Genomic DNA, 11,689 nt, shown 5'->3' with positions numbered 1-11,689 from the left:
CTGTGTCTTTCTAGATTGTTGTGCCTTGAATATTTCCAGATGGATTTAAGTGTTTGAAGTGATATTAAACTAACTTCATCGTCTGGCTCTTTTCTCAGTAAAGAGGAGGTTTTGGACACAGAGGCTGGTCTGCCTTGACTCTGCTGCGTGAGGCTTGATCTCAGCATCTTGTTGTTACGCAGTGGATGATTTACCCCTTTTGAACCTCTCTGATGTCTTTCAAGTGCAATGCAAAAAACTTGCTGTTTCTGGCCTGCACAAAACTCCAAAATTCCTCTTATTGTTATTTCTGTTGATTCCTATGCTTGTCTTCACTCGTGCGGTCTCACACTGGAGACTCCTGATATTCCCCTTTCCTACCCAACCTCCACTTACTCTGTGGTCCATTTTAGTGGGTGTTTTCAGTCACTTTCATCTGCAGATCATTCATGCATACCACTGCTTTAGTTTTATTTTCCATACGCCCTGTGGACACAGTGAGTCATAGTTTCCTTATTTTTCAGAAAAAAAAAAAAAAAGGAACTGGATCTTCAGCAAGATCAACCATTTGAATTTCCTGTATCTCTGTGACATCCCTGTTAGTAGGCTCAGGGCATTGCTTTCCATTTTCAAAGAGAGTAGCATGATCATTTAACACTGAAATCTTCAGTTCCTCCTCTCAAGGGCGGAAGAGTTATGAAATGGGGAAACTGAGGCACAGTGAAAATGGGTGATTTTGATTTTCCACTGGTTTTAGGAAGACTGGACTGTCTGTCAGGGAAGGACTGTATATGGCATCTGTGTTTGTGTAGTATACAACAGTGTTGTGCAGCACCATGACCAGGACTGTAGTAATAAGACAATAAAGTTATTAACGATATACTACTAGGTTATAATTTAAACAGGAGCCGCAGTCACAGAAGCTGGGGTTGCTGTCACCTCCTAATGGCCTCTTTGCTAGACAGAATGCATCTAGAGGAGGAATGTGGGAACTGCTAGGAAAAAAAAGCAGGAAAAGTGACAACAAATAAGAGAGAGAGCTCAGAAAGAAAATTAAGTCTTTTGCCTAGCTCCTGGAGACATTTATATCTTCCTTTCACCCCTTCAAAGGAGGCTATAGACTCCTCTGCGTCCCCCTGCTTGACCATCTGTGGTTGGCCAGAAAGCTGAGTCAGATTTTGGCTTAGCTTTGCCAATATAAAATGACATTGGTTTCTATCTGGTTTTGCTTGCTTTTGGGTTTAGTCCTCCTCTGGTAGATGCAGAATGGGGGTAGTGATATCTGTCGCCTTGAAAAATGAGTGGAAATAGCCTGCTGGCTGGGATTAAACTAAATGAGCTTGTGGGTTTTGAGCAATGGGTTGGCACTGGAGTGGTAGGTGCTCTTCAGTGCCCCCTCTTCCATGACAGGGGAAGGTCAGGTTGGACAGGAGGAAAAGGTTCTTCACCCAGAGAGTGCTGGACAATGGAACAGGCTCACCAGGGAGGTGTCACAGCCCCAAGACTATTCAATAAGGGACTGGACAACATCCTCAGACACACGGTGTGAACTGTGGGGTTGTCCTGTGCAGGGACAGGAGCTGGAGGGAGCTGGGTCTCCTTAGCTTGGAGGAGACTGAGGGGTGACCTCATTAATGTTTACAGATATATAAAGGGTGAGTGTCAGGAGGATGGAGCCAGGCTCTTCTCAGTGACAACCAGTGATAGGACAAGGGGTAATGGGTTCAAACTGGAACACAAGAGGTTCCACTTAAATTTGAGAAGAAACTTCATGGTGAGGGTGTCAGAGCCTGGCCCAGGCTGCCCAGGGGGGTTGTGGAGTCTCCTTCTGTGCAGACATTCCAACCCGCCTGGACACCTTCCTGTGTAACCTCATCTGGGTGTTCCTGCTCCATGGGGGGATTGCACTGGATGAGCTTTCCAGGTCCCTTCCAACCCCTGACACTCTGCGATTCTGTGATTCTGTGACTCGATCCTTGTGGGTCCTTTTCAACTCAGGACATTCTATGGTTCTCTCCTCGCACCACCTGTGTGATGTCCCTGTCGCTGTTCAGCCCTCGTCACCCATCAGTGCTGATCACTGTGTCACTTAACCACTCACACCGAACTGTTCTTACACCTTGAAAGCATGTGGGTCTCTCCTGAATAAATCCTGCTGCACACATGGCCATGGCCTGCTCTGTGATTAGAGCCCGGACAGGACCAACAGCTGTGCTTAACGTCTTTTAGGTCCTCTCCATTTATTTGCTGTGGAATAACTCCCTTATAAAAGCCTCACCTTTTTCTCTGAGCTGAATTTTCACCTTGCCTTCACGCTTTAGAAAAGCAACGAGACACCCCTGCCATGGGAGCTCAGTGTGACAGCAGCACGGACACAAAGCTTCTTGCTGCAATCGATCCGCTTGCTCATTCTCGCCTTATAGTTCAAAACCCTCATAATTATTTGACATCCTCTGCTATTAAAACCTCCGCTTGTGCAGGAGTTGTTTTTCATTTGGATTTTGGCAACAGGCTTTTTTGCTTTCTTCCCGCTGCTTCTTGACAGCTGGTCTTGACAAGCCCTTCAGGACTACTGCTGCTTTGTTAATTTTCTGGGTTTTTTTCACCCCCTCCTGCTATTCTTACATTATGCCAGTGTTTATTTGACCACATGCTGATTCAACATTTACAGTTACCAATTTGCATAAAAATATTGGTCTGACTTCACCTGAAACTCAAGGTCTTTATTGCTAAGACATCCAACATAACTCGGTTTCTCTAGCGCAAGGCATGACATTGCTCATACTCTTATTTGATAGGCGTAAGTCCTCCGATCAATGATGTCCATAAACCCATACGAGGAACTTGCTTACAGTGAATGGGCAAAACAGAGCATCTCTGCACTAGAAGTGTTTCTGGCCATTTAATCTTTTATAAAGTCTTCCGTTATCATCAGCATCACATGTTGGAGAAATGTACTAATTTTAGAAGGAAATAATATTAGGGCAAATTAAGCAAATGGCCAATATCCACTATAGGTAATCATAGGTAATGATCCCAGGCTTAAAATTTGCCTTTTTTTTTCAGCTCTGTGACATGAAGTGTCTAAATGACATGGGAGAGCTCTATGTTTAAGTCATTTCCTCTGATTTCCCTCCCTTCTTTAATCTTTCCTTACCCTCTTTTTAATTCTGCTTCTTTTTCTCTGCCTTTTTTTTTGTGTTTCCATCCTGCACGTGCTTTTCACTTGCAATTCTGACTCACAGAAGCTTAATTTACCTCTTCTTTGTTTACCTGTTTAAATGCAGTTAGTGCCAAGAGTGAACATCATAACTATCATAATATGCTGGAGAAAGATGTCGAAGGAGCAGTTCATGTGTCTGTTCTGTTCTCTCAGGCTGTTTGTAAGTTTGCCCAGGGAGCTTTAATGAATCCTTAGGACTCACAACTAAGATAATTAAGAAAATTTATTTTTTTTAAATGGGAATCTCCCAACTCAGGGCTGATTGATACCAATGGTAAAACTCTCAGCAGTCTTGGCAGAAACACAATTAGTTTGGTTAAGTGTTTTTAAATGTCTCATCCTTGATTTCTAACTAGTCCTATTACTATAAACCATTATTCACGGGAGTTGTTCTTATAAGGAAGAGGTTTATGTGACCATCACTCCAGAAAACTTATAAAATTTATAAATATCTGCAGGGTGGGTGTCAAGAGGATGGACCAGACTCTGTTCAGTGGTGCCCAATGACAGGATGAGGGGCAATGGGCACAGACTGAACCACAGGAGGTTCCATCTGAATATGGGGAGAAACTTCTTTCCTTTGAGGTGCCAGAGCCTGGCCCAGGCTGCCCAGAGAGGTTGTGGAGTCTCCTTCTCTGAGACATGCAAACCCACCTGGACACGATCCTGTGTGACCTGCTCTGGTGACCCTGCTTGAGCAGGTGGGTTGGACTGGATGATCTCCAGAGGTCCATCCAACCCCAACCATCCCGTGATTTTGTGGTTCTGTGGTTGTGTGAGGATACAATGCACCAGATTGCTCTCAGTCTTGCAGGCTCACAGTGAGACACACAGTCCTATGTGTGATGTTTCTTCAGTGATATATTTTGTATATATATATATATATATATATGTGTTATTAACCCCTTGAGTACCTGTTTTGTGGAAAAAACCCACTCTGTGATCCCCTTTTCCAGGCTGGCTCAGGATGGGACACTTAGCTCGCTCCTGACACTAAGCTCAGCTCGTGACTTTGTACTTTATCCTTACCATGTAGAAGTGTCATACCCAGACCCTCGCTTCCTGTCGTTAGGTATTTTTGTACCTCAATTAAATCCCCCATCCTGCCATTTCAAAGCTGAGTATTTTAAGCTGTTCATCAGGAGACATTTCTACCATTCCTCAATGTTGGCCTTCCTGATCTCCTCTTGGATCTTACCCAAAATGTTCATGTCCTCTTTTAAACTTGGTGCCTCAGCTGCAGTACACGTTGTTCTCAAAAAAGGCTTGATGAGAGAAGGGCATTAAATAGTCGTTTTATAATTTATTTTGCTTTATGGACAGATTCACCCCCTTCTGCCTTTGATAATTTACTCAGCCTTCCTTCCGTCTGTTACATGTGGAGTGAAGACACACTAAGGGAAAGAACTTCACTGAATGTTTTAATTCTTCATTTCATCTGCTGGAACATTGGCTGTGCTTCAGGAGGGTCACATCTGAAGGACACACTGACACCAGCTACTTATCTAGATTAGTGCTCTCTATTTCAGTCTGCAAGTAAATATCTAAGCCCAAAATATCTAAATTAAAACCAATTACAAAGTACAATTTCATCTTGTTTTCCCCACACTTCTACTCTCTCTCCCCGTTTATCATTCAGTGCTGCCCTTACCAATTAAAACATATTTTTAAGGTCATGTATGTAGATGTCTTTTACAAAAATATACAGATTCAAAAGAAGCATGTTTCCATACCAGTTATACTGTGGCAAAAAATGTGTTAGACTGTGCTACATGTGAGAGAATCACAAGTGTTTATTTCAACAAACCTAAAAGTGAAGGTGTCTCAGTAAAAGTGAGAATTTTCTCATATTTTCTTCACACCAATATTCTGCTCAGAGGTTGTACCTTGGGCAGCCTCAGCTGATTAAAAACTGTCAGAGCAATGTAGAAGGTATGTGACTTCCTGAAAAGCCATACCACTGCATTACCCTGTAGCCATTATAACATAACCTATACACCATCCTAATAAATGCTTTGGAGCTGTTTAGAGTTACTCCCCTTTTCTGCTGCAGGAAGAAAAGACACCTTATTTTAATGTCCCATGTTATTCCTTCTTAATTTCCTGTGCTGGTAACTGCTGCCAATGAGACTGGAGGATAGATGTGGTCTGAGAGATGCTCCAGTCCTTGTATAACAATAAGCCTGTTGACCCAGAAAGGAATTTGAAGCTGGAACAGCTCTGCTGGGAGGACAGGCTGAGAGAGTTGGGGTGTTCAGCTGGAGAAGAGAAGCTCCAGGGAGACCTTATTGCACCTTTCCGGACTTAAAAGGGGCCTGTGAGAAAGATGGGGACAGACTTTTAAGCAGGGTCTGTTGCGATAGGACAAGGGGTGATGGTTTTAAACTAAAGGAGGGAGATTGAGGCTGGATATGAGGAAGGAATTGTTGTCCCTGAGGGTGGTGAGAGCCTGTCCCAGGTTGGGCAGAGAGGTGGTGGCTGAACCATCCCTGGAGACATCCCAGGCCAGGCTGGACGGGGCTCTGAGCAACCTGAGCTGGTGAAGATGTCCCTGCTCATGGCAGGGGGGGCACTGGGGGAGCTGGGAACGTCCCTTCAACCCAAACTAAAACTAGGGTCTATTTCTAAAACACGGTCCTGGATGCCCTTTCTTTTGGGCAAAGTGGACTGGCAGATTTCTTTCTGGCTGTCCCTGCACAGCCCAGCCGGAAGGTTAACTTTCAGTATTGGCAGCACCAAATGTTCACGACTCAGCTCCCAGCCTTCTGAAATGATGAAATTGGGGTAAAATAGAGAAGGTTAAAAATAACAATCTGAGACATTCTTTTTCGTTGACTTCTTAGTTATAGGGAGGATTTGACTTGTGTTGTCAAATGTTTCTTCAGACCCAGCTTTTTTAAATACATGTGAGATTTCTACCCATCTATAGGTGGAGTTTCCAGAAGACTGCAGGCATCATGGGTCTTGGAATGAATTTGTGTAAGGCTGGAAAACAAGCAGTTGTGATGTCTGTGATATGCATTGCCTTAAAAAATGTCATCTTCCCAAACAGGGAAAAGAAGCAGCGTAGTGTGACTTAGAGAAGGCATCAAATGATAAATCCTTTACTAGAGCAGCCAACAAATCAGAGGAAGGACCCAGTGCCACCACATTTAACAGCTACTGTAGAAGTAAAATTGAAGTTTGGAGCGTTTACTTCTTCGGCCCTACAGTTTTCCACATAAGTCTCCAGGTTTTTGCACTTGGGTCTCTGGGAATGGAATTTCCACCCTTCTCCATTCCACACATATGTAAATTATTTATGAGCACAGATGATTACTGGCCTTCTGATTTCTTTGGTGAGTCTGGTGTTGTTTTCCTCCAAGGACTTGTAGAGTCCATGGGAATTAAAAATTAAGTGTTTCTACTAGTAAGACGATGTCTTGTGGTTCTCGGTATCTTTTTATTGCTTTTGATGAACGTGTCATAGTCACATTTCTGTGTTAAGAAAAAGGACATGAGAACTCATGCTGATAGACTTAACCTAATGAATGATATCAAATATCAACTGCCTCATTTTCTTGCTAGAGGGCTGCAGTTTAGCTGGCAGAATGGAGAGGAGTTGGCAAATTGGACCGGCACCTTTAATTTCACGGATGACGGAGCAGTGAAGAGTGGCAGTCACACAGGCATCAGGTACCGACACCCGAGGGGATGACTGCAGAGCTCGCTCTCTTTTTGTATGAACCACAAATATGAGCACAGGCTGCGTGAAAAATGAGATTTGTGGTTTGCTTTGGCTGCTCATTACCACTCCCCATGGCACAGAAGGTGCCAGGGATGCCCAAGGGTTGTGCTGTTTTCCCTCTTCAAGGCCTTGGGGGCATTTTGGAATATTCCATAAACATCCATGCAGCACGCAGGAGGTTGACTGCTTATCCTGGCCTCTCCTATTTCTAGTCCCTCACCAGAGCTGTGTGTCAATATGTGGGAATGTGGGACTTGGGTGGGAAATGCCTCAACATGACAGTGTTGATGCACACAGAGCACACTGGAGAACTTGGCCCAAATATTTATTTAGAATATAATATGTATTCTGAGAAAACACAGATTTTCCATGGCCTAATAGGGGAAAAGTGTTCTATCAAGACAGTAGTATTTCCTTTATTTACACTCTTTTGAAAACATGAGAAGCACTGATGTGCCATTGCACGTTTTATTTTGTGGCAGGATCCTTTTGACTGACACATATCTGAAGGGTCATGAAGAGCAGAGTCAGGAAACTGGCTGTAGTTGTGCCTAAGGAGCTCCATAGCTATCGCTGGCCACCTGCATTAATCTGGCTACAGGCATAGTGTGAATATTTGGGATATCTTACTGGAAACTCAGCTGTAGAGGTTAAAAATCCTGAGTGATGTGTAGTATCAAGTTCAATAAGGAGCAGGGAAATCTTAGGAAGACCGTAAGCTAAAGGAAAAATAAAATTAATTAATAGAAGCTTACATTTAATTCCTATGTATAAATAAAACTATTTCTGGATAATTACGTATTTTATTTAAAATATCATCGTTTTGGTAACCATACACCACCACAGCTGTGTAGCTGGTAGCATTTCAGTGGTGAGCGGAAGCACAGAGGTTAACCTGCCAAAAATCATCCAGTCTCAGTGAACCACAGAAATGCTGCAGTTCCTGTTGATGCTCTTTGCTGTAACGTGATTCCATACGAGCGCTACCCACCTCTCGGCTGGTTTAACCAGTTACGGTTCTTTATAAAAAGAATCAGCTTAAGCTGCAGTTTTTCACTCAGAGCAAGGGAAAAATGATTCAGTCTATATATGTATGTATGTGTCTATCTGTCTACATATCTCTACGTTCGTTGCCTTTTTTTTGTGTATGCATCTATAGTCTGTATATGCAAAGTCCACAGTTTAGGCACTTGACATCTAAAAGAACGAAATGTGGCACAAAGACAGATTTCTTCTTGAAGACATGGAAGCATTAATAAATATAGATTTCCCCCTCTAGACACCCTTGACAATTGAACCATCATTGACTGCAGGACAGGGAACCAATACCCTTGACTGCAAAATACATACTATGTATAAATTTCAAAGGTTATAATATCAATCAAAGATGCAAATTTCAAATCTGTGTCATGTTAATGACTGTGGAGCTGGGTGATGAGTATTTTGAGTTAGAGATAAGTCTATCTGCAACATAGATTGCACATAAGTGCGTTATAGATATTATTTATATATTTGTCTACTTTCTGGAAGCTGAGAATACAGTAAAACAAAAAGACCTGTATAAATGCGGAGGTGAGACTAGAGGTGAGAGTATGTGGTGAATAACAGCAGAATTATGTCATAAATTGTTCACTGTTTACCTTTGATCACCTTTCTCACTGTGTTATCACTAGGTGTCTCCTGAGAGTCTTAATCAACACCCAGCTTCAGGCAGTTGATATGAATTGAAAACAAGCCTTCCTCTAATGAATAATTCTTTCCACCAAACTGAAAACTTGCAGGCTACATTTTGCTGACCTGATTTTACTTGTATATATTTACAGGGCTCCAGAGATATGTCTAAAGTGCACAAAACTAATTATATGTCAACATAAGCACAGTAAATACCTTTCACTGCATGGCTTTGCAGTTTATTGAGTGTTATCAGCTCCTTGTGAAAGGTTTGGTGTTTAAAGATATGAATTGAAATAGATATTAATATGTTTTTCATTAGCTTATAGCAGTCATATGTTTATATGTCTATCGATACATGTTTATTCATACATATGTGGTATAAACCCATGTATATTCTGTAACTACTCTTCATCTTTTAGTCATGTAAGTGAATGCATGGTGTAGAGGCACTGACAACTCATTCTGTAGGAGTGATTTATTAGCTGAAAATGATGGACTTTCAAAGAAAACACACATTGAGAGAACAAGTGCATTAGAACTGCGAGACAGACTTCACAAGAGAAGTAGCCATATCAGAACCAATGAAGACAGAAGATTAAACATTGCATAAAAATGATCAAGTGGGACAGAAATGAAGTATGTCATGTTATCTGATTTCAGTAGAAGCTGATTCAGACTTTAACTAACGAACAAAGTTAAAGTGTGGCTTGCAATTGGAATGTTTTTCCACTGTCCAGGGGAGTTCATTACACAGTTTCAGAAAATGAGCCCTATTCTTATTGTCCCAAAGAAAGGGTTCTTTGCCTGGTGTGCATACAAACGAGCCAAATTTAGCACACAGAGGCGAGATATTGTTTATTACAGATTTGTGCAGGTCTGAATGCTGGAATAAAGCCAGCATATCAGAAAGAATAATAAAAGGCATTATATATACAAAATCTTATCACTATGCTCACACCCTAAAGAGCCAATTGGTTAGACATTTGCAGATTGCATTACATAATCTTTTTAATGTATAATGAGCAGTGCTCAGCTAAAGAACACTTTATCCAACAGTCTTGTTAAAGCAAGACCCAACTAATCATGCAGGCTTCAAAATGTCTAAAGCTTCAAGGTCAGTAGTGTCTGTAGTTCATGATTAGGTGTTTTGGAAGCCACTCTTTGTTACATGAGCAGACTGACCTAAAACTGACAGGATTTATATATCGTTAGGTTAGCAATTGCAGACAGGATTCATTATTTTAAGTGATGACAACATTCTGATTCCAGACAGCTCTACCGTGCCAGAGTCAGTGAGGGTTTTCATCCCAGCACACAAGACACTTCTTCAGACGGTCTAGAACCAGTCCATGGAGACCAAAGCTGATATTATGAGCTTAGCTCAGTATGTGGTGCAACCGAGAGTGTGGATTGTATTTGTGGTATCTGATATTGCTGTGGGTAGATACTCGAAAGAGATCTCTATTTGCTGGGGCTTTTTGGGCACCAAAAGCTTAGTTTCAATGCATTATTGCATTGCTGAAGGTCTTCTAGGTAGCAAAGAAGTTGTGAGAACCTGAAATGGGTAAAGGTTAAACATTGCACAACACACCAAAGCCATAGGGATGTCTGCTTTCAACTAAAGGAGGACTAGATGGGCTGCGGGCTCTTTGAAACCCTCACTAAGAAATGATGTGAACCATTCGTCAAATACTGGCTTGTTTTTGTTTCTTATGTATCAACCCTTGCTCAGATTTCTACCTTTTGATTTTTGCCTTGTGCTTACAATATCCTTGTGGGGAATCAGGTAAAAGATTCTATCTGATGCTGGTTATGTGAAACTACTTACTAGAGCCCTGAATCCTCTGTTTTCCTGTTTTGCAGCTCACTGGGATTATGAATCTTCATGCTTAGAGTATTTTTCATTGTCAAGGAGCTGCCTTAATGATGTGATGATCTATGTACCGTATCGGTTGGGTTATAGTGTTCTCTGCCACCTTCAGTCTACCTGAGCTGAAGAGAGGGTTCAATGTAGGGCTTAGGTGGTAAGACCGCAGAAGCTTTTGACAGATGCATGGAGATGGGAGCTTTATACTTTTGGGCCTGTTAGTTTGCACACTGAATTCTCCCATATGACCAATCTGGAGCTTTGTCCTCAGTGGCTACAAAATAGAAAGTGTAGTCAATCAGATTCATCAAATACACATTTCACAAGAACAAATATAAGGGCTTGAGATGTTCCTGAAGTCATAGTGCTGAGCTCTTCATACAAAGATAATAAAATCTTGAGAGCCACAAGAAATAAAAAAAAAAAGCCATTGCTTGTAATAATAAACTAAAATGTGTTTTTTGAGATGTTTTTGATGTGCAAGGGTTGTCATGTGTTTTTTTGTTATGCCTCCTAGGTGGCCATGTGGATAACAACATCAGCAGCTCAGTTCAGTCAGAGTGATGGGAATGGGCTTGACTAAAATAGCCAAAAAGCAGTTTATTAAAAATTGCAAGACTCCTGAAATGACATTGATTAAATAGGACTCCCTGCAGCACAACCCACTGCTGCTTCTCAGGAGCCGATGTTGTTTTATTACAATGACTATGAAAGAAAAGAAATACCAGAGTCTCCTGCAAACTACAGGGTGTTTCAAAAAGATGGACCCAATTAGAAATCACTGTATCTTGCAACCACGAACACTCCGTGAATGAAACTCTTCCAGTCCATACAGCGGGTAGAAGGAATATAAAGCATTTATAAAAAGGTTATTAAAACCTGATAACTTGTTAAACTGTTTTCAGTAATGAATTTTTGTGCAGTTGTAACATGTCGGGTCCATCCTCACAAAACACCCAATGCGATTGACTGTACTCTCCAGTAAATCGTTCTGAGGGTGACACATTGTAGGGCTGTTTCTGCTTTAGCTCCTGCTGCTGCACCCACAGCTGTTGCAGTAGAGCTGTGTTGGGTAGTATATCAGACCAAAATTTTGGAGAGACTTAGGTCCCAAAGAAGTGAAGACATGAGAAGGGAACAATGTGGTGTTAGCTGGAGTGGATTTTTGGTCAATTCATGCTGCTGATGTGGGCAGCAGAGCCAAGCAATCCCAAGTTGT

The 11,689-nt window shown here is 41.8% G+C and overlaps 1 protein-coding gene across 6 annotated transcripts in view; it reads left to right on the top strand.

The window, feature by feature from the left end:
* Positions 1 to 11,689, top strand: part of ST8SIA5 (ST8 alpha-N-acetyl-neuraminide alpha-2,8-sialyltransferase 5) — a 92,567-nt gene that overhangs the window by 45,013 nt on the left and 35,865 nt on the right. For 5 of the 6 annotated variants that reach the window (XR_014186314.1, XM_082075771.1, XM_082075770.1 and 2 more), the window contains one exon: positions 6,770 to 6,877. The exons of the other annotated variant lie outside the window; for it this stretch is intronic. Coding sequence is in view for 4 of the 5 variants with exons in the window: in XM_082075771.1 (XP_081931897.1) it covers positions 6,770 to 6,877 (108 nt within the window). In the remaining variant the exon portion in view is untranslated. The remainder of the gene's footprint in view (positions 1 to 6,769; positions 6,878 to 11,689) is intronic. 6 annotated transcript variants of the gene reach the window in all.

Source organism: Streptopelia decaocto, assembly GCF_964273445.1.
Source record: "Streptopelia decaocto genome assembly, chromosome: Z".
Classification (NCBI taxonomy): Eukaryota; Metazoa; Chordata; class Aves; order Columbiformes; family Columbidae; genus Streptopelia; species Streptopelia decaocto.
The sequence above is the reverse complement of the archived record's forward strand: the minus strand, read 5'-3'. Positions and strand labels throughout refer to the sequence as shown.